The sequence below is a fragment of the Homalodisca vitripennis genome, chromosome 4 (assembly GCF_021130785.1).
Source record: "Homalodisca vitripennis isolate AUS2020 chromosome 4, UT_GWSS_2.1, whole genome shotgun sequence".
Taxonomy (NCBI): Eukaryota; Metazoa; Arthropoda; class Insecta; order Hemiptera; family Cicadellidae; genus Homalodisca; species Homalodisca vitripennis.
Window position 1 is genome coordinate 105,267,022 of NC_060210.1, and position 24,064 is coordinate 105,291,085.

Below are 24,064 nucleotides of genomic sequence, written 5' to 3' on the forward strand. Positions count from 1 at the left end.
AAATAAAAACCTGTCCTTGCTGATAAGAAAACGAAATATTTTTCTGCCTATACCATTTATAGAAAAGATGTTCAAAACTGACTTAAAAACAGCAGTATTAACCAGTAATCCAATGCAAACCTTGAGTTCAATTTATATCAATGCCATGAATGTACATTGTTAATTGTAACGAGTATTTACTGAGTCAACTTTCTTGTTAATCCATTTTACGATTTCATAAAAAATATACAAAATAATAGACTCCAAACGGATTCTGCAGTTACATTTGTTCCTAAATTTTTAGCCATTACCTTCAAACTAGGTATATGTGTAATTAAATTGACAGCCCTGGTTCTTACATTTTTATTTGGAATTCCCAACTTGAGGAACCTCGTCTGATGCTTCCTGTCGTTCATTCTTTTCCTCTTCATTGTTTGTGACATGGTCATTTCGCACCACCTCCTCGTGTTCAGTAATATGTTCAGGTTCATTGTTTTCATTATGGTTGCAGGGTATTCAAAATCTTAATTAAAATTTCTAAATTTAAATCATGTCTACGTTGTTCGATATCATTTACAACAATATTTTCTGAATCACTGATATCTGAGTCAATTTTAAGTTCACAGTCATTTTCAAAATAAGGATTATTGTCGCTATCATATAAGTTTTCTTCAAGTAAATTTTCTTGCAATGTTTCTTCCACTAGTAATTCCAATCTTGAACAAAACCTTGAGACGAAGATATTAAAACATATCTGGCCGGTGACCGATAGCTACTTCTGATGTTAGGTGTATTTGACAGCCCTGGTTCAGCATCGATGACACAAACTTAAAAATATTCACATAAATATAAAACAATAATAAAAAATAGAATAAACACTATCACAATCAGTTAGAAGATAGAGATGCAATCACTAAAATACGTCTGATAGATCTCAAGATTCTGTAACGTAACTACTATAACACGTCTCAGAGACCAATATATTTTGTAACGCAACTACTACAATACGTCTAGGAGACCATTACATCACCAGAGTTAGAACGGTGCACAACACATCAAGTTCAAACTCCGCCCTCAAACTGACTTGCAGAAGCTACTACATGTGGCGAGGGTGAAAAGGGATTTTTAATTTCCCTCACGGTCTCCTGGACAGATTCTAATAACTAAGGGTTAAATTCAACAATATAGAGGTTATTTTACAACATTATTTTATTTTTACCAAAAGTATTGAATTGAATTAAAAAACTTAAATAATAAAATTAAAAATTAAATCCAATTTACTATCTACACTTACATGCTAAACTTGGTGTACATATTTGAATAAATTTTTTAAATAAACATTTCTTACTAATAATTATTTCAAGTGAAAACCAAAATTAAGCAAAAATTATCCTTAATTTTGCATAATCTAAAGTGTGAGCAATTGGAGAGCCAAAACTTGGGGCACTTGGGACACCTACCATGAGGCTCTTGCACTGTACAACCACAAGGTTCGTACGGCTAAGAGGTTAGCCTGGAAGAAGCTCTGCACCGATATTGACAGTGTGCAGGGCAGTGCAAGGCTGCAAAAGCTATTGGCAAAGAATCCAATCTCGCCGCTTGGTAGTCTCAAGGACGATCAAGGTGTTTACATTACTGAGCCGGAAGGAGTTCTGAAAGTTATGATGGGAACACACTTCCCGGACTGTATTGTTCATGAGGGTGAACAACCACCCGAAAGTGAGGGGAGACATGCGGGTGGCGCCACCCATTCGCAGTGGTCTGGCGCACCGTATTGTTACCTTCAGTAGGATTGAGTGGGCTATTAACTCATTCAGTCCTTACAAGGCTCCTGGGGGCGACGGAGTGAGACCGGTTTGCTTGCAGCGGGGATTGGACATTCTCCTTCCACAGCTGTGCAGACTGTTTAGAGCCTCCGTGGCTCTCAGGTACATCCCACTATCCTGGAGAGTGTCCAGAGTGGTGTTCATACCGAAGCAGGGGAGGGAGGGCATGGATCGGCCGAAGTCTTTCAGGCCGGTATGCCTGTCCTCCTTCCTTCTCAAAACCATGGAGAAAATGGTTGCCAGGTTTGTTTGGGAGGGAGCTCTTCTGGAGCGACCTTTGCATCCTAACCAGCATGCCTACACTCCAGGAAAGTCATGCGACTCGGCCCTGCATCAATTGGTATGCAGGATTGAGAAGACGCTGGCGGCAAAGGAGGTAGCCATAGGAGTCTTTTTAGACATTGAAGGTGCCTTTGATAATACAGCCACTCAGGCGATTATCAATGCGGTCTCGGGACGTGGCGTTGATGGTCAGGTGTGTGACTGGATAGGGGCCTTGCTCACGGACAGGGTTGTTGTTTCAACCCTCATGGGAGCAAGTGTTAGTGCGAAGGCTACGAGGGGCTGTCCGCAGGGCGGCGTCCTCTCTCCTCTTCTGTGGAACCTGGTTGTGGATGACCTGCTAAATTCTTTGAATAGCAGCGGTGTCTTTGCACAAAGGTACGCAGATGATATTGTGATTCTTGTGAGTGGCAAGTTCAACACAACAATCACGGAACTGACCAATGCTGCTCTGAACATGGTGGGAAACTGGTGTGATAAGGTTGGCCTCGCCGTCAACCCCACCAAGGCTGCCGTGGTTGCCTTTACCAGGAGGCGACAGATGGAGGGCATTGGTCCCTTTCTATTTAAAGGCTCACCCGTTGAGCTGAAGCCTGAGGTCAAGTACCTGGGCGTGATCCTAGATAGGGTTCTAAACTGGGGACCTCATCTAGAAAGGGCCATTGCCAGGGGTAAGTGGTCTCTAATGCAATGCAGACGTGTGATAGGTGGGCCCTGGGGACTGAAGCCGAGGCTCTTGTACTGGCTTTATGTTTCCGTGGTCAGACCTGCACTAATGTACGGAGCTGTCGTATGGTGGCCAAAAACGGAAGCCAAGACGGTGTTAGCACGTCTGGCGGGTATCCAAAGGATGGCCTGCCTCGCTATCACAGGGGCTTTTCCTAGTGCGCCAGGCGCGGCTCTGGACTGTTGTCTTAATCTCGCCCCCCTGGACATTGTCATTCGAGCTATGGCCAGGAAGAGTGCCTACTGTCTTCAGCAGACGGGACTCTGGCCGGGCTGCAGCGGTGGGCACTGCAGAATTGGCACTCTGATACAGGAGGATGTCTTGCACATGATCTCTGATCAGATGCCACAAAAGTTTTCCTTTGACAAACCCTTTAGGATTATTTTACCCTCAAGGGATGATTGGTCAGAGGGGAAGAAACCTCTTCCACCAGCGGAGCTCGAATGGTACACAGACGGCTCCAAAACAAAAAGCGGCACAGGCGCTGGAATTCTGGGAGTGAGACCATGTAGGGAGCTGGTGGTTCCTATGGGTCCGTATCCGACAGTCTTTCAAGCGGAGGTCGCAGCCATTATGGAATGTGCTCGTGAGAATCTTCGTCTGCGATATAGGGGCAAGACGATTAACATTTTCACGGACAGTCAGGCAGCGCTGATGGCGCTGGATTCTTGCGCAATCAAATCCAAACTGGTTTGGGATTGCTATCAGACCGTTTCCTCCCTTGCCAGAATCAACAATGTAACCGTTTGTTGGGTTCCTGGTCATGAGGGGATTCCTGGGAACGAAAGAGCTGATGCCCTGGCCAACGAGGGCTCAGCAACAATTATGACGGGCCCTCAACCATTCTGCGGTGTTCCAAGGTGTGAATCCTCTAGGGTTGTCTCGAAATGGATTCGCGCGGAGCATGGGAGAAGGTGGAGGTAGCATCCGGGTTTGAGAGTGAGTAGCATGGTATTAGTCACCTTCCTCCAAGGTGGTTTCGGACCATCTCTCATTAAACAGATCAATGTCTTCTAAGGTCATTGGTCTCATTACGGGGCATGGTCACCTGAAGAAGCATCTACACAGAGTTGGCATCCTTCAGGAGGATCCGCTCTGTGGAAGGTGTAATGAGCAGGAGGAGACTGCTGAGCACCTGCTCTTTGGTTGCCCTGCAATAGCAAGAGAGCGGTATGCCATCTTTGGTAGCTTGAACAGGGGTGGTGAGTTTTCCCAGGAGGACTTGATAGGTTGTTTTCGGCGGTTTGTTGAACTGCTGAAGTTGTAGACTGGTAGGCCTCATGGTGTTTCCGGGGTGCGCAAAAGGCCCTTGAGGCTTAAGTGCATGGCAGTAGGCCGCCCCAAGGGGAAAGAAAGTGTGAGCATCATGTGTTTAAATAATATTGTTGCTGATAGATAACTCAATTATGTTTGTCTAGAATATTGTACATGAAGTTTAAAATAAACATACATTTTTTTCTCTCTCTCATTTAAGCCTCAGCGTCTTAGCTATGCTGGCTTCGATGTTCACTGGTTTTTATTGTCAAAGTACATGCTTGGACCTACCCGGGATTTGAACCCGTGATCTCTCGGTTAGATAGCCGAGACTATAACCATTAATCTACGGAGGAGGACAAAACATATGTTTCAAGACCGATGTATTAATGTACAATTTTCCTAAATATAGTCTATGAATTCTATTTTAAGAATATATAAACAAAACATTGATGTTTAAAAATGTCATAAAATATACGTCAACATATCTTCTACAAGTGGAAACTATAAAATTATACATATTATTTTTCTACTTGACTAAGATAATCTATTTAAATTGGTATCTTTCTTATACTGTATATCAAATTATTAATACATAGACAGTTCAGTTAAAGCTGTAAATGTTGATTGCTTACCTGAAACGAAAGACTCTTATAGAAGAATTCGTCATAGAGTATGACAGACACACAACTAGTTAGGTAATGGGTCGCAATGAAGTTAAGAAGTCTGACAACAGGAGCAAGACTGTTATCTGAACAGACAGCCCTGGCAACCTCTTGAGGCAGAAGATCATCCTATAATTTATCATCTTTGTGTACAACAATCAAAAGAACTATATAATTAAACTCTGAAATGTCTATAAAAAATATTCACACAAACAGAAAATAAAAATTTAAACTTTACTGTATTGAAAAGCATATTTACCTTCCAAGCAGGACATTTGACAGTATGTTTCAATTATTTGGTTGCCTTTCTTTACATGCTGTTTAAATGTAATTTACACATAGCTTTCAAAAGCTTCACACAAGGCTTCCATGTGCCTCAGTAATGTACACTATACTTTCTCCCATGTCTTTCTGTTTATTAAATCTTCATGCATGCAGGTTTTGCAAAATTCACAGTAGTTTTAAATCTATGTGGGAAAAACAAATTCTTTCTGGGTATTCTTTTTTAATTAATTATTAGCAGATCAGCTGCTAAGTCAACCTTCTGTTAAAGTTAATCAACTTTCAGTACCGCATTAAACATAGAATTCATTAGGAAACCTACAAAAATTGTAACAATCCATCAAATCTCAGCCAATACAAATCGGCCTTTACCCCTCCCCTACAGACCTTCCTGTTCTCTTAGATTCAGATGGCGCACCGTGATAACATATAAAGTACCAAAATTAACTTTCTCCTCATCCATATTTTATGTGTGTTTCATGTGTTACGTATATTATGACGTCATTTAGGTTCATTTTCACCAGTCTGGACATTATGGTGATGTTGTACCAAACAGGTTTATGCTTTGCGATGCAACATATTATGTCAGATTTAGTAAGTAGCAAATTTAGCACGTGGCAAGTTCATTTCCCCACTTTTTAGTCTTTAAACTTTTGTACATTTAACCCTAAGTCTTGGGAGATTTTGACACACAAAGAAATAAGCAAATTTCAATCTTTGACAAGTAGTGTTCTACTTTTGTAACATAATGATACCAAATGTCTGAAATTCAATTATCCTCTCAAACCATCCATTATAAATAAAAAAAACTAATTTGATAATGTATGAAATCGTGTCTAGATAGATCATCACTGGTGACATTAATTACAAAATTATTAAGACCACTTTAAAGTTCAGATAAGGTACTTAAATATTTTCCAAGAGGAGGGCATAGAAAACTATCTACACATACTGATAGCAACATTGACCATTTCTTAACTAAACTACCTTAATATAAGTTCTGTCATAATTCACATTGCAATTACTACTGATCATTGTTCATTATTATTAAATATCTTATTATTCAGTAAACAACTTGAACAGGAAAATCGTGACCTCTACTGCAAATTCATTGCAAAAAAATTCAAACCACACAGGCCCAAAAAAGTGTGTGTGTAAATTTATTTGTGTACAGGCCACTCAAAGGTGATAAATCGATAATGCATGTAATGGTGCCTGGCACTTGTGAGGGTGAGGGTACTGTGAAATATTCTAAGGAAACCAAGGGAGCAAAACATTTTTAATTTTAAAATGTAGTAGAAGAAATAAAAAACCATTTGTCATAAAGTCCGTCACCCCTTACATGCTAAGCAACAGTTGCAATCCAGAGAGAGCTTTCTTGGTAGGACTCAAATATTAGAAGTATCGCCAGAAAGCAATTGCACTGTGAGGTGGTGGTCCTCTCTTAATGGTCCTATCCATACCACCCAAGGGGGAACTGGCACCTGGAGGAGAACTATCTTATATAGTGTGGATTACAATAAATAGAATGAGGGTCAAAAGAACCAAAGTGCAAAAGAAACTTGCCGGCGGATTAGAGCACTCTGTGTGAGTGTGATGCCCAACTGTTTGGTCTGCCCACAGCTGCACCAGCGTTACAAAATGAAAGATCTTTTAGAGGCAAATGACAAAGCTGTCTTGGTGGCTAATTTTGGGAAGACTTAAGGTTAGATCCGGACACGTAAGGTAAGTAAGTATTCAGAAGTTGAGTACATTTGAAATATTCATCAAAGATTATCGTGGTCAGAGATTTGGCAACTGCTCAAATATGTCTTGTTGTTTAGTGGGGTGTAGGCAAGTATCAAAGATCAATTCAGATGTACTATATTCACCATGTGCTAGGATGCTTACACTTGATCAATGTTATTACAGTTAGCAAATCTTAAATATAAATTGTAGATTTTTTCAAAACTAACTATATAATTTTTTAGCTGAAGCCAAGAAAGATTGAGTTTGTTTAAATAAATAAAAAGGTCACAAAGTGCTTTAGACTGCAGATGGACTTTGAGAGTAGAAGCAGTAGCCCCTATTAATGCTTCCACAAAACTATCCCAAATTACTTTAAACTTACAGCCTAGATAAAATGAAGTTAAATTATTTCACCCTAATAAAATAAAACTGTAACTTTACAAAGGATACAAGAGCTGACACAGAACGAGTCGCACATTACGTTTCAAAATTTGATACCATTATATGGTTGTTATTCGGGCAGATCTGTTAGATGAAATTATAAGAGAATTCAAACAGGGACCTGTTTCTAACAGTGTAGGTGGAAGAGCTTGGGTTTGCCAAATTTATGAACAGCCTTCCTTGTGTATTATTTTTGTCAATTTACCACAATACAGTAAATCCCAGAAATCAGATCAAAAAATAAACTATGCAAAAATATAGAACATTTTGCGTTTTTTAACAATAAAATAAATAATAATACTCACTATCTTACCTCAACTTTGAAAGTGATTCCATTTTTGAAAAATGATTTATTTCTGTTTGCATTTACTTTCAATATCAAAATTATCACAACTGTACATCTCAGGTAGTAACAAGAAGACAGCTTCATGGTAACTGACAGGTAGAGGCCTTGTTACTTTATTATTAAAACCAATTTCAGAACTGGAGGGATCCATCTAATCATTATTTATTACCTTATGACATTTACTTTCATGACATAAGAAAAATTTATCACAGGATTCTCGCTACAGTATGCCAATTATAAGAGTTCTTTAATGCTATAGTTAATTATTTATGTGAAAACTATTACCATGCTTGAATATAAAAAAATAATATGAAAAAAATCAATTGGTGGTGTTCAATCTTGCTTAATAATGGTGATGAATATTAATCTTTAACAATGCGTTTTATATAGCATTGAGAATGCAAGCCCTCCTATATAATAATATATGTTGACTATTGACATATCAATGAAGTAACAACTAAAACTTTTATGATTTATTGCCCAGCAAACAGTACATTGAACTGAATAAATAAATAAGGATTCAATACTTGTTCGTCCTTCACACTTATTTTCCTGTAATATTATATTAACTGAATTTCTGTAAGATTGAGTATCACATCTACAGATCCTTTGACGTCAATTTGAAATACATAACACATTCTGTATTCACACTCTGTCTCAAAGGTGACATACAAATATTTAAATAATAAATTACATGGGCATAAGAAAAAACGCAACTATGTGGACATGTATTGGACTGCTCACAAAGTTAATTTGTGAATCAACTCAACAAAAGTTTTTGGAAGTTATTGCATATCTAGTGAGTTACACATCAAATGCCTCATAAGTGAAGATTTATAGCCTCAATAAAGTTCATACTAACAATGGTGAAGTTAGGTTATAGTAGGGGAGCCCAAGCGGGGATTTTCCGTGTTACTTCAGCGCGTCAGAAAATTATGTGGGGAAAATGTTGTACCCAGTAATGTACCCCTACCATATATAAACCTTTAATATAGGGGTCTGCGTCGAGGGCAGACCGTCAGACTAGTAAAAAAAATTGATCCTCAGAAAAACTCGTGCTCGTCAGATGTAGACAAGGTAAGTTAAGTACATGTAGAACAAATAATCTGGCAATTTAAGTGTGGTATAAGGAAATAGACGAGTCACAAAGGTGTAAAAAATACGTTACCTTGAAATACTCGAGTGTGATTAAACTTTTTTGTTATTTTGAAGGAAATCATTGAAGGATTACGGAAAAAATATAATCTTACGATTTTCATAGGGTGAGGTAGCTAAAACCATGAATATAGTGTGGAGTGTACAACTGTATATTTCCCACTCTGTGTCTCTGTTTCCTTCTCATTCTTTCTCCATCTTTCACTCTCTCGCACCATCCACACACTACCATCTGCCACCAAATTTTTTTGTCAGATTAACAATATTCCTCCACATTATTGTCAGATTATCATTTAGAACGATTAGGGCATCAAGTTGAACCGCTTGTATAAATATCTGACGCGCTCGAGTATTTCAAGGCTGCATTTTTTTTACATTTTCAAAAATCTGCCATGACTTTTGACCACGTCCAAATCGTCAGTCATTTGAATAGAACACTTTTTTGAGTTTACTGAACATTCGCTCTGAATATCTGACACGCCCGAATAACTTTTTTTTCTACCCCTTTTTATAGCCACCCTCCACTAATTACTCATCAGATTATTATCGCTCGGTTATCAGAAAGACATATCGCGTATACATTATGAATGTCTGACACGCCCAAGTATTTCAATGTGACTGTTTTTTTTTACATTTTTGAAAATTTGTACACGTTTTCCTCCACACTAAAATAAAAAACTTATCATAAACTTTTTTTCGTTTTAGGACTTAATTTTCACAATCTCATAGGTCCCCATGACGCTTTAGTCACTGCAAATTTAGCATCTCTGGCTCCCCTACTATTAAGTCCAGCTCATTCTAACAATCCATATCTAGAAACTATCCTTATAAGCCTTCTTAAAATATAAGAAAAAGCAAGTAAGTGAATGATATGTTTTTCTTTTTCTCCAAAGCTATCTTGGAAGCTAACACAAGTTCTATGTACTTCTGCCATGTACTTCTGCCAGTGGTATATTACACAACTGAATATTGTAATAAGGCATGTACGACAGATAAAAAATACCTATTTCCTAGTTCTTCAGATAGCAATTCCCATATAGAATACGATCCTAAATCAGATCCATTTAGAATAGTTATGGTATTGATACAGGGCTAAGACAGTTCATAAAATTTTATGGGAATGTAAACAAACCTTATTATGAGAAGAAATATTGACTGTAGACCTACGCCACTGATTACTGGTAATGCTATTAATAGAATTTCCCAACCTGATATTGCTATACCCAGTACTTTCTCTGCACATTTAATTGAATTAAACGTCAAATATATCAAGTTTATGATTGTGAAACAAATGTTGTCATTAATATTATTCATAATATTGATGTTCTTGCAACTGTATCATCAATCCATCTTGATAAAAAACTTCATGATCCTAAACTTTTAGATTTGAAAAAATGGAAAAAAGTGACTTGAGTGTTTTCTCACTAAGTTCTGATACAAATTACTATTTCTTTCCACATATGGCCAGCTTCTAGTAGGTTTAGTTTATACCTTGTGTAGAAAATGGAAAGAAAATTGTCAGTACATTTTCATACTTTTTATACTTATGGGCAAGTATTTATTATAACTATTCGTAAACTGGCATTTCCCACCTGAGGAAAATTTGCTGGTTGTAATAATTACTTAGCGTCAGACCCAACAAATGCAGTAGAACCTTCATCAGGAAGAGTAAACATGATGAAGTGTCTGTACATTAGAGTGCCTACCCCCGTGGACTGTATACAAGGGTGGAATGACACTTGTAGAAGATAAATGGGAAATGTCAGAAGACCGGACATGTGATTTGGGTTACGTGACTCAAACTATGGAATATACAGTTAATGACTACTCTTTACGGTTTTATTCGGACGCTTTGGCTTGTTTGCAAATGTTGGGTGAAACATGGATTAAGGTGTTGAACTTAACTTAGAGAGGGAGATCAGACACCCCTTTTAACCTTTAGACATGCACTTTCAGTACTTAGTCTAATGAAGTAATTTATTTTAATATCTTTAATTTATTTTGTATTGGTCTGTAGACAAGACTGGTAATTGGCATATGTAAGCCATACGATGTATATATCCTGTGTGGAGTAAACCCATATTTAAGCAATAAATTTATGATTATGAAATTTTTAATATTGTGTAAGTAACAACTTTGGCTATATACCAAACCAATTGCTATTTACTTAATTTATAAACAGACCCTCCAATAATTATGAAATTTTATTTTGTGAGGCCTTTCATATTCAATGAACACATCAAAATAAAAAAAATCCTCTATGCTTACAAAACATTTTTATACAAAAGAATCAAAACTATTTAGTAAATAATGAGCCTAGACCTTTCCAAAATTCACTGTTACTGCTTTAAATCTAATTAAATATTAATTTTTACATATACAGCAGACAAACTTTCTGGTCTTTAAAATGTTCTCTTTGTATTTTTATTTACATGTGTTTTTTTATTTAAGTCTAAATTGTTTGTGCTATTACTTTAACCACTTTTATTTCAGTTATGTGGGTCTGATGATGTGTTCATTCAACACGAAAGGCCTCACAAAAATAAAATTTCATAATTATTGGAGTATTTGTTTATAAATTAAGTATTAGATTCCAATAAGAAGAAGCAGGTAGAATGTAATTGCTATATGTTTCATATTAAAATCCACTAACCCTATGTCCTTATACTTATATAGAATTGAATGAAAAAAAAGGAAAGAAGGGATGTTAATAAGGTTTTAAATAAGATACAAAACGGTTCTGTACAAAAGTGTAAAAACCAGAGTTTAATGAGAGCCATCAATGGACATTAAGTACAAACAGAGCTGCCACATTACAGTCTGCGGAATGGATAGGCACCAAACACCCTGGAGATCACATCCAGCACCTATATTAGTTGTGCTCTTCCTCTTCCCATTATTTGTATTTTGAAACATTCTTTGCTTTCAGTTATCAACCAGTATTTAAAATCAAACACTGACAATAAAATTGGGTTATACAGAGTTGTATAAAAGTCTGGAATGTTATGTGATTGTCAATTCTTCACCTTCCAATTAATTAGTACAGTTACAAAATCAGTATTGCATCACACAACTTCTGTCATAAAAGCAATGTTAATTTGACAGAAAAACTTACAAAAAGATAAAAAACAACACAACCTCCATCAGTTGCTGCCAAAAATTACTAAAAAATTAACAAAATATACACAAGTATATACTTAGGTATTTTTTCAAATGTGTATTCTAGGTGTACTCTTCAACAAATAAGCAAGACTTAAGTGAGCACATTAATTTGATTTTAAATTGTGGGAAAATCATTTAATATGCTTAAAATGTTATAAACTATTTTACCACAGTGGTTTAACAAACCTCTGAATGTATCGTTTGGTCAGTTTATTGTAGTATATCAAGTAACCCATTGCTTTTAAGCCCTTACCAGTTTCTGACGGAATAATTAATTAATTATTATTATTGTTCTTGGTAATATCATAAAATATATGTCACTGACATAATAATGCGCCTGTCCCATTTTATTCTGTTATATGTCATGATAGTACACAAGGAGGGTGTATTGAGCGTCACACATTTTTCTAGCGTTGCCCACTAGTTGACAGGAAGTCCTTGTTATGATGTGCTGTGTTAACACTGCAGTGCTAAATAAATTGTAAAGCTGAAAAAATATTGTTTTAAATATTTTTGTTACAAAACAAGACAAAGTATTATTTTAAAAAATTAAAAGATTAAAATCATATCTCACCAAATTAACTTCGCTATAAAATACTTGTTAAAATAACATAATTTGGGATATTTTTATTAAACTGTTAATATTTTAACATTTTTATAAAAAAAACATAATATTATGGAATAAGATATACATATCATTATGTAAGTACATTGTACACATTAGAATCATAAAAGATTTGAGCTTTTCATTTAATTTTTTTCTGTATGTAGTCCAAGCTGAAAAACTATTGAAGGTTTAATCAATTCACATCTTCTCTAACCCTACAGAACCATACCTATAAGAACAAGAAGCAAACTCAAGAAGCATTATTTATAATAAAATATTTTTGTGCCTTTTGATGTTACAAAATTTACTTGTAAAGTTAAATATAAATTATTTATGGTTTTACAGATTTTTCCAAATTTAATGATTGCAAATTTTAATTAGAACAAATAGATTTAAAAAATAATCAAATAAATTAATTCTTTATTGCACTTACAACAATATTGTTAGTAGCAATTTTATGAACACTCTAGAGGGGTGGAAGTTACTAAATTCATGATGTATTAATTTTTATTGGTTTTCTTTTCCAATTTATGACAGTTTTTAACTAGTTTCATTTTTTGGACATCTCATCTACATCACAAACAAGTTTTGTAATGATGCTGAAACCACAGTTAAATACAGATAGTAAACACCTATATAATTACTATCACTTATTATAATTTAAATTAGAAAATATAAATAGAATACATTAAAAATACAGTACATAACTAAACAAAATTAAAAGGAAAAATAAATTTTTTAAGTTTATTTGATAAGAAGGGATTGTTACTTAAAAAAGTTTAATCAAATTCAGGTAAAGGAACTATACTGGTAAATAGCTAAAAGCAAAGAATGTGCACTAAAAACTAGTGGAAGGCTATACTGTTATTGCTATTGCTATATTGTGCAATGTTACAGAGTACAGCCTTGCCTCCTTACAGTACACTATATAACATTCTATAAAACTATATTACAAGGCTATAACTGCAAGCTACATAGTATAACATAACCACATGATATTATTGCTTAGCACATCATACAACAAGCTTGTGGTATTCAGAGAGTTATGAAACAGTGGTGTTATATATTCTTATCAGATCATATTTAAATTAATACGTATTAACATTAAAGTGTGCATTGTTTACAAAGTAATACAACTGATATAAGATATTTTATAGGTAATAAACCACTTTAACTATTATTTATATTTATTTTAGATAAAAATACAGATTAATAATATGTTGAAACAAAAATGTAGCATGAGGTTAAATGGACTTAAAAGCAAAAAATGTCTGCATAACATTAAAACAAATTTATTTGAAATGTATAGTACATAACCATGATAAAAAATCTTGATGACTGCTATTTGAAATGTAAAAAAATATAAAGCCTAAATTAGTATCAGTCACCATTCTAATAAAATATAAATTTTAATGTTGGATTTTCTATAAAAAATTTAATAGGAACATCTTAGTAAACTAGAAGATCAAAACCCAAAATAAAATTACTATTATCTAACATTGTATTTCCATTATTTTTTAAAGCTCCTTTGGCTATGATGTTTCAATCTTCTCAATAATGTATTTTACACAAGGATAATGACATAAAACTGTCTGTACGCTGATACTCTAAATAAAAATGTAACAAAACCTGAACAGTTATGAAAAATAATTATTTAATAAACGACGTTAAAAACCAGAATACTTTTACAACCTTAAACATTTATTAAATCAAATAAAACTGAAGGAATGAATCACAACCTCGCCACGTGAGATAAAGCGAATCAGCCCTAAGAAATATTCCATTCGCATACACATTACATAAATACTATTGTAATATACAGTGCACCTAAATGCACCATTTAAATAATAATAGAAACCATATTACTTGCTGAATGTATACAAACAAAAACCGATTAATCCTATTTAAAGCATAACACAAAGCATTACTACATTAGGGCCTCTTAAAATAGCTTTTAAGCAAATATTGACTATACATTTTTGACTCTAACTTTAGAATGCATGTTGTTACATCATATTTCTACTGTAGAATCAATATTTGCCTCCAGTTAAACAAAATTCTAACTTAAGGCCACACGGAATAAAACATTCAAAACGTAATTATGACATAAGTTACATAAAAACATATTAGTTACAACGTTGTCTACATACATAATGAATAATTATTAATGACTAGATTAAAAAACTGAGTACAATTCAGTAATCTTGTGATATTCATATAATGGATTTCACAATTCCTGTACATTTTGATTGATTAATTCATTGTACTGAGTTGCTCACAGTATTTATCGAAGGCAGTAATCAAGTTTTAGATAGTACAACATTAATTTGTATGCTCAGTATCAGCAACTAATCTTATTTTGTAGGTAATTTTGGTATTTCAACATTGTATGTAGGTTTTATTGTATTTTATAATGTGTTCAGAGTAAAAATTTGAAATGAATACTTACTTTTAAAATAAAATAATTTGATGAAAGAAAATACAATATAAATAAGACTACACCGCATTTCTTATTACAATAGACTCTCAACAACACAGCCACGATATCATATTTGGATTGAATGAAATGGTTAACAAAAATATATATCCGTTAATGCAATTTTGATGGTAAAAGTTTTAGTGAGAAAGTAGTACAAACACATTGAGCTATGGCTGTTGGTTACTCCATATTCCACTGCCTCCACTCTTCCACTTCCTTGCCACCCAACTTCTTTCTTACACAGTAGTCCCTCTATACTCCGACCCTGCGCCAGTCCGGTAGACAAATGCAGTATGAGAATGTGTATTGTCATCATTCAAGTCACTGCATGTTGATGTGTGAGAGAAAGGGGAATAGCTATCTGTCATCATATCCATCAATTTGCGAGTTTAGGTCAAAACGACAGTGTATTTAACATCATTGTTTTCCGTTTTTGAATAGTGAACATGTAGTAGAGGAAGTTTGTGAAATAATTTCATTTTTTCTTTGCTTATTGTGTTGTTCATAATTTATGGTGGTTAGTATTTGTGGTGTGTTGATAAATTGATAAATTTTGTACTGACAGTGATAGTGTACTTTTGTAGTGATAGTGACACAGTGAGATTGTACTGTACTGTGACTTTATTTGTAGTTTGAAATATTATCTGACATTGGAAACAGCATTTTTGTTAGTTTACTTTAAAAATGCCATCAAATGAAGTACGGAAACATAAAACTCTTTAATTGAAAAGAATGAAATTATAAAAATCTTGAATTTTTTTGTCTGGATTGTACAGGAAAGAAACAGACTTGCACCATTGTCAGAAGAGATGATACAAGAAAAATCTAAATATTTGTTATAAAGAAATAACAAAAATGATGATTTTCAAACTAGCAAAGGTTGGTTAGAAAAATTCCAAAACCATTATGGAATTCGTCGCCTGCTTAATTTTAGTGGTAAAAAACTATCTTGTAAATTAGCAATTGAGCCTTATAAACAAAAATTTCTAAACGTTGTCAGTGATTTGAAACTTGGTCCAGATCAGGTGTATGATGCTGACGAAAATGGACTTTTTTGGAGGTTTTTACATAAAAAAACCATTTTTGTGCAAAAAGCTGAACAAAAACTGCCTCAGAAGGCCCTACTAATCTTAGACAATAAATTGCCCTAGACACCCCGATGAAACCGAATTAAAAACAAGTGATGGCTGTGTTCAAACATTATATCATTACCACCCAACATTACACCAATCCTACGGCCAGTGGATCAAAATATAATTCATGCCATTAAAATGAATCACAAAAAGTCTGCTCTATAACGTGTTAAATAGCAAAATAAGAGTATTATTCACTCTTATGGAGGTTAAATCTCAACAATGTTGTCTTCAATCTGCAGAATGCTTGAGAGAAAAGTAACTACGAAAAAACTGTCTGCTCATGGGTGAACATATGGCTCGATCTTCTACTGTTAAAAGAATATAATATAGTCCACCATAAAATAGTAAATCTTAAAAAGAGGAATCAAGCGTTCAAGATGAAAATCAAACTGGAACTGAGTTGAATGGACTTCAGAAAGCTATTGCTTCTCTTTGATGAAGAAAACCCAACAATAAATTAAAATTTGGCTTGTTGGCAGCCCTGAAGAATTTCAAATCATGAGTCATAGAGAACTTATTCAAGAAATGTTGAGAAAGAAGACTAGGAGGAAAAAAATTGAAAACATTCAAAGACTAATTCACTCCATAAATGTTGAAAGTGCAATAGCAGCCTTTCGAACAAGCATCAAATGGGCTGAGGAAAATGGAGAAGCAGCACAAGACATCTTGGTTTTACAAAGACTTTATGACAATGTTTTGAGAAAGTCTTCTATATATAAGAAGCAAAAAACTTTAGACAGTTTTTTCGTCAGAAATGAGGCAGTACAAGAGTCTCACAAAAATAACACTTCTTAAGAATTTGAAACTGAATTGGCAGTAGCAAATCAGTGAGCTGAAGTTAACTTTCATATTTTAATTATAATATAATATTTATATTTTTAAACTCTATAATTAATTAATTAAAATCCACACTGAAAACTGAAACATACCATGTTTAGTTCCTTTTACAAGTTTGAGTTAATTTGTTATTTTCACTGTTTTATACTAATTGTACCATAAACACTGTATACATCGTTTTATTTTTTTTTTGGAAACTAAACACAAATAAATTTATACCATGTCAGATCTCAGGGTAAACCAAATCAGTTCAAGAAAATTTAAAATTAACTTTTTGTCTTCCACTCAGACTGCCAAGCGTGGAACGGATGTATGTTTATCAGTAGACTGTTTGTAGAACTCAATAATTACATGTATTGTGATTTATTGCAATAAAGATGCCAATTAATAACAGGGAGGACCAGTTAAGCTATGCAGAAGCAGCATCTCATTTGGGCGAGTTATTGGTATATTTTGAGCAATAAAAATAGATGACACTGGCTGAGCTTCTCATGTTGAAAAGAATGTGTGACCGCTCGGCAAGGAAACAGTGTTCAAAGCTGACGCATCACAAATTAATAAAATTATTTAAGAAAAATTATGATGTATTATATTTTATCATGAAGTGTATTTTAAGTGTTTTTCCGCAGTAAACATATATTGTATTGTTTGTACATGTTGTACTATATTTTTCAACATTCTCCTGTCAACCCGGATTATCGTTATGTTGGATCGGCCGTGGTGCCAGCTAGTACAACTTAACGAGGTTGAACTATGCTTGTATATTATTGCAATATACAGAATATTACTGAAATTAAATTATGCAAATTATGACTGAGTGAATTTGGAGAATCAACGAAAAATTCTAAAAATATGAATTTACAGAAATGTATTTTTGAGAATACAAATCTTATTTTCATGTATGGCATGAATATTATGCAATATTCTATGCTTATTTATTTATTATTAACTATTGTCTAGTAAATAAAAATTATCCTTCAATATACGTAAAATAACATGCATCTTGGATATGGTTATTATTGGATCAATTTTCATAAAATTTTATATTTATTTATGAGTGTCACTATCTAAGAATTGAATGGTACAGGGGGTAAGGGAGGTACAGTGGTAGAGAGGACAAAGCTGCATAACATTGAACCATTAATATAGTTGAAAAGGACACTAGTTCAGGTCGCTATAACATTTCAGTGACTGAGAGAAGTAGGAAACTGGTAGAAAAGACTTTGAAAAAATATTTTGTTCTAATGCAGTTGTACGTGTAAATAAATTACAGTAATTGTACAATAGTTTCTCTGTTTTTTTAACTGCAGGTTCTTTTGTCAAATCTCACCTCTTTAGGATTGTTTAAAGTCTACTGTAATCTAAAGTAAAGTTTCAAAAGATTAAAAAATAACTAATGAGAATGATCTCATTTAGTAAAATTGTTGACTTTTTAATTTAAGTGTAAACTACCAGCACTTGTACTTTTACCTAAGCAAAATGAGAGAAATCAAGATTATCAACTATCAAAATGACAATATTCATCAAACGAAAAAACTAACTATTAAACTTAATAACCAAAACATTAGTTAATCTTAAAAGCAACACATCAGTTAACAAGTGCAAAAATATTTAGAGAAAACAGCAATACTTTGTAACGAGATTCTTTATACAGCTAATTTAATAAATACAAAATTGTACCCTTGTTTAGCTGAGGAACTGTTAAATTAATTTTATGACTTAGAATATAACTTTTATAAGAACTCAGATAAAATTTGTAGTTCTTTGATTTTTATTTTAACTTAAATTGATAAATTGAAACTTAAATCTAAAATTCGTTTTGTGAATATAAACAAATATGTTAACACTTCAAAAGAATTTTGAAAATATAACTAATTGGAACAACATTAAGTCACTTTGTGAGCAAAAACAATGTAGAGTTATTGTCATTTTCTCTTTAACAATAATGTGCTTAAATTAGAAATATTACAGTACATTTAATATGGTAACTGTCTAGAGAAATAAATGAAAACAATGGATAATAGTTTAAATATACATTGAAACCCCTACTAAACAGATTAAGCAACTAAAGTAGAAAGTTTCCAGATTTATTATCGGATTTGTAACTATTATAGCCACACCTGAAATCAAAAGCAATTTAAAATTACAGCAGTTTTCCAACAATAATTATGAAGAGTTTTAAAACTATCCAATTGCTGTGCAAATATTCTGGTGGGTTTGTCATTATATCTGTAATATTAGAAAAAATAGACTAATAATACCAAGACACTAAAATAAACGACACATGTATACCACTCAATAGAAAACTAATTATTATAAATGTTTTAGAATCATTACATTTGTCCCCAAAAATATTTTATAAGCACTTTGTTTGTGTTTTGTTGTGTAATTAGTTGGGGAGTATATTGTTTAGCTTATAGTTTTTTTTAGACTAAGATTAAATGTTTTAGATTCTACAATTGTACCACAATATTACACGAAGCTGATTTGTTGGTGTGTGAAGAGGGAAAGTTCCTCACTCCAGATAAAACATTACTGTTGACTTGTATTTTTTATAATGCCTTTAATGGCTAGAGTAATAACATAGTTCTATAAATACCCATGCTATTGAATGCTATATAATGCTTCAAAAGGCATCAAAATATCCAAGAAAACTGTGGTTTAATTTCACTTTATTGTAAAAGTTTTGAATTATTTTTCTCATTATCACACTAAAAATAGTTTTCTCTGTGGTTATATACAACTAATAGACGTGAAAGACTTCAAAATTGAGTTGTAATTTTACTTGTAATAATAAAATATGATTTTTTGAGTTTTGAAGTTTATTTGCTTTTCTACATAACAAACTGAGATGTTATACTACACAGGCTGACGATTGTTAGGGATATTCCAGATGATCCTACTCCAATTATACAGCCCTATGTTAGCCATTTTTAACCATCTTTTAACAGAAGTAGGCTCAGATCTGTGTATGTATATAGGTTTCTGATCGGTAAAATCAACTATGAAACAAAAAATACTAAGACCAGAGTAAATTACATGATCACGCAACCATAAATATACATTTTTTAACATTCTTAATTGTGGCAAGAAGGTAAACTCAACATTGGCGTCAGAAATATAATTTACTCGAACCAGTAATGCTCATACAGGTGCAAAACTTACGAAATTACATGCAAAGCAGCGAGTAACTGCTAGTAATATATATATATATATATATTTTGAAAGATTTTGTTGATAATTGACCAATATCTGCAATGATTGTTACTTAATGTAAAAACAAATACAGGAAACTCTGTTAATTACATATTATGAGAAGCACCATGTATTTAGGTTCGCTGCTACAGCAACAGAAGTGATCAGCGATTAATAGAAGTAGATAGTGGCAAGCACATTTTCAAACTCACTAACAAGTCAGCTTTGTATAAACTTGGATAACAGATCCATTATGGTATAAAATGCTTATTCCTGATGAACATTTAATGAGTCACATTAAGGTGTTCATAACACTTTGAAATGCATCTAAAATTAAATTAAAAGAGAATACTGGCCGTGCATCTGAGGCCCCACTTTTAACACGGGGATAAAGTTTAAAACTATATTTTAAATAGGAACTCGTCTCAGATCCATGAAGCTTTCACTTCAGAAACATTGATTTTAGCGTGTTATTTCTAATAGGTTAAAAATACAATTGCCTGTTAATACTAATTATTTATAATTTATACTTAGTCTAGATTCCCTCCCCCCAACAGAAAACTCTATTTTGAATATAAACTATAAATCATTATTACTACCAGATAATTGTGTTTTATACAATTAATTGGAATTACGATACTAAAATCTAGGTTTTGGAAACGTTAATGGATTTGAGGTGAGTTCCTATTTATAAACCGTTCAGTTTTAAAATTTATGCCCATGTTAAAAGCAGATCCTCAGGTGCACAACCAGCAGCTGATTAGCGTGCTTTCTTAATAGGTGGATACAAAAATACCATGATGCTGTGCAATACAATGACTGTGACTGAGTGGTCTGGACAATGTAAGTTCAATATGGTTTGCACATGAGATGACGACTTCTTCTCTTGATATGACAAATTAATCTTTTTTATTTAACTGGGTTAAGGTGCAATATTTATCAATTTTAATGATTAATTTTTTAACTATACACAACTATTAAAAAAAAACTAATTTTGTCTCCTTACAGTGATTATTCTCTACTATTTTAGTGTCAACCATAACAACATGCATGATTTTACAACCACTTATACTTTTAATTGAAACTTTGAACTTAAATACAAAATTTGAATTTCTCTTAAAACTTTTACTGAAACTCATCCAGTTACCCTACTCACTACATGTATTCCAGTTAGGTGAATGTAAACGGCTGGTGCATGTCCAACCCTGTACAGTATGGCTCTAGCATTTAGCTGTGTATAGGTACTTTTCACTTCGGTAAATATGTTTGTGTTCGTATGATATAATCATACACAAGTGATAAAGAACAAAGTCATTCTATAGGCCTAGAGAACATAGTTATGAAAGCTACTGTATTGACATAAATAACTTGTATGCGAGTGGCTTAGAATTAACATGAATGAAGAAGTGTGCTGTCAGAACACAACCATGAAAGTCTAGTGAAATACATTCTATAAAGGCATATTCTGACATACAAAATGTAATATATCATTTGTATTTCTAGTATACAGAAAAGTTAAGGGTGAAGATCTTTAGGAAAGTATAATCGATGATGCAGCAGTAAAAATGTATTATTAAATAGGAACACCTTTGTGAGACTCATTACAAAAAGCAAACTACTTGGATTTACAAGTTACTTATACCATGTCTTAACTATAAATAACATATCAATGGAGCGAAACAATTTTTAGTGTAACTCCAAGAGTTTGGTGATAATTTTATGATTTGTATTAAAAAATATATGTATTACACAAACTAGGAAATGGTTATTGAGTGGTATACAGGTGCTCAAGGCCCGGTTTGTCAGACACACCCGTACTCATACCAGATGGGAGGAGGCCCTGCTTTGGGCTCTGTAGGCGGAGGTTGGGGTGTCTTCTTGCCATGGTGGGGGCTATGGGGTGGGGTGGCGCTGCCTAGCACATTTGTTACTCTGTTGTACACCACCATGTTGTTCCTAACAACAAACAAGAAGTGGTATTTTCAGTATTTCAGTACATTTATACACCTGTGCTTTTTGCTTTTTTTACAAATTTAATTAATTCAGGCCAACTTATCAGTGTAATCTTGCAAAATAATACGATATTAGTGTTTTTCTATTTTTTGTTCTCTTAGGACAATAAATAAGCTTAGAAATTGCACTTAGTGACAATATTGAATTTTAAAACCATTGAGAAACATGTTTTGCTGTAAGACAATATCCAGCCACATGCAGCAAAACGAACTCAAGATCTCATCACAGAATTGTGCTATGGATAATTTGGTAATTTCCCCAAACAGCTCCAATTTAGTGCTCAATGACTACCAATTGTTTTTTCAACGGAAGAAGCATCTTCAAGGTCAGTGCGGCAACAATGACAATAGTAATTAAATGATCATGTTGTAGTCCCTGTTAAATCAGGCATGAATCATCTATAACGGCAGTATACAAAAGGTTGTTTTTAGATATGACAAGTGCTTTAATATTGATGTTTATTATACAGCCAAGTAGATAAATGTATGGGCTTTTATATAAAATAAAATTGATACAAAAAATTACTTGATTTTTTAAAAATATATCAAACTGTACTTACTTAAAACAATGCTTCATACTTTTTCTTAGTTTCAGTGGTCAAAGGTTTTAATTTGCATTATTTCAAACTTTCGTTTGTAAATAGTATTACTTTTATTTGCTGCAGTTTTTATTGTGACATTATTATTATGAATCTACCACCAGTGTCAAATGGTTTGTGTGATATGCCAATAACCGTAACTATAAAGAACTCTGATGATAACTGGCAGCCATGATATGGATACAGCACGGATCATGCAGAAGTAGATGATCTGAATAATAATAACTTAAAAAATAACAAAACAAAATATTACAATACAATTAGAAACACAATATAGTGCAGTGTTCAGTAACATAAATGACCGGCTGCAGGTGCACGCTGGGAACTGTATATACCAAACTATGATGGAAGATCAGCATAGTTCCTGCTGATATAAGATGGTGAAAATAACCTGGATATCCATTCCAGTAATATTTATATGAATATTCTTTAGTATGATCCTTTTGGTAAGTGAAAAAATAAATTATTGCATACAGTTACCAATATTGCATGATTTTCAACATTCAACAGTCAATGTGTTAATATTGAATTTAATTTGTAGAAAATATTAAAATTTAATCGAATTAAAATACCACTATTTAGCTTAATACATTTCTATTTTCACTGAACTGAATGTAGTAAACGTATTTCTTAAATGAGACAGTAATATTTTTATCTTACAACAGAAAATAGTTTAAGAGCAATTGTGATGTACTTCATACACATTTTGAAAGTTATTATTGATGACCAACTATTTGGGATAAAAAATTACATTCATAACAGATGTATATGGTATAAAAACCAATTTTTAACTATTAATATCAAGGTAGTTTTGATTACTCAGAAAATGTAAACAACTGCAGATAGCCTAAACTTATGTATCCATAAAACACATAATTTATTACCCAGATTGCTCTGGATGAGGAGTGGAAGTCACAGGGATATCACCTGCTGAGCTCTTGCTATCATCCCGTTCCTGTTAACAAAATAGGTTAAATATAGTGACGTATAAACGTAAAACTCATAACCTACGGTTAGTTACTCAACATGAAGAGATTTGATAATAGAATCTGTCTAGATTGGTTGTCAAAAATAATAAGCCAGGTGTCATCGCTTCCATTAGATAAAAGGGCACCATATTGCAAAGTTCAGTACAATCAATGCCCTGCTCATAGACCTAACATCCAATAACTTATGAACCCATATGAATGGCCGGCCACTAACAAGATACAAAAAGAAATACAGACAAACTTGTCAACCAATGCTCAAACAGCCAGAATGTCACTTCCTTGTACAATACAACTAAAGTAATAATAAACCTACTCAATCAGACCAGTCAACCCCATCTGAGGAGATGATATTTACGCTACCAT

General features: G+C 33.4%; 1 protein-coding gene across 2 annotated transcripts in view; it reads right to left on the reverse strand.

Annotated features, from left to right (window-relative positions):
• Positions 1 to 11,423: 11,423 nt before the first annotated feature.
• The window catches only part of LOC124359887 (protein Daple-like), a 63,719-nt gene continuing 51,078 nt past the window's right edge, over positions 11,424 to 24,064 (reverse strand). For both annotated transcript variants that reach the window (XM_046813002.1, XM_046813003.1), the window contains exons 24-26: positions 23,597 to 23,667; positions 21,926 to 22,057; positions 11,424 to 19,026 (exon numbers count right to left, since the gene is read on the reverse strand). In XM_046813002.1, coding sequence (XP_046668958.1) covers positions 18,972 to 19,026; positions 21,926 to 22,057; positions 23,597 to 23,667 — 258 coding nt within the window. In that variant the 3' untranslated portion in view covers positions 11,424 to 18,971. The remainder of the gene's footprint in view (positions 19,027 to 21,925; positions 22,058 to 23,596; positions 23,668 to 24,064) is intronic.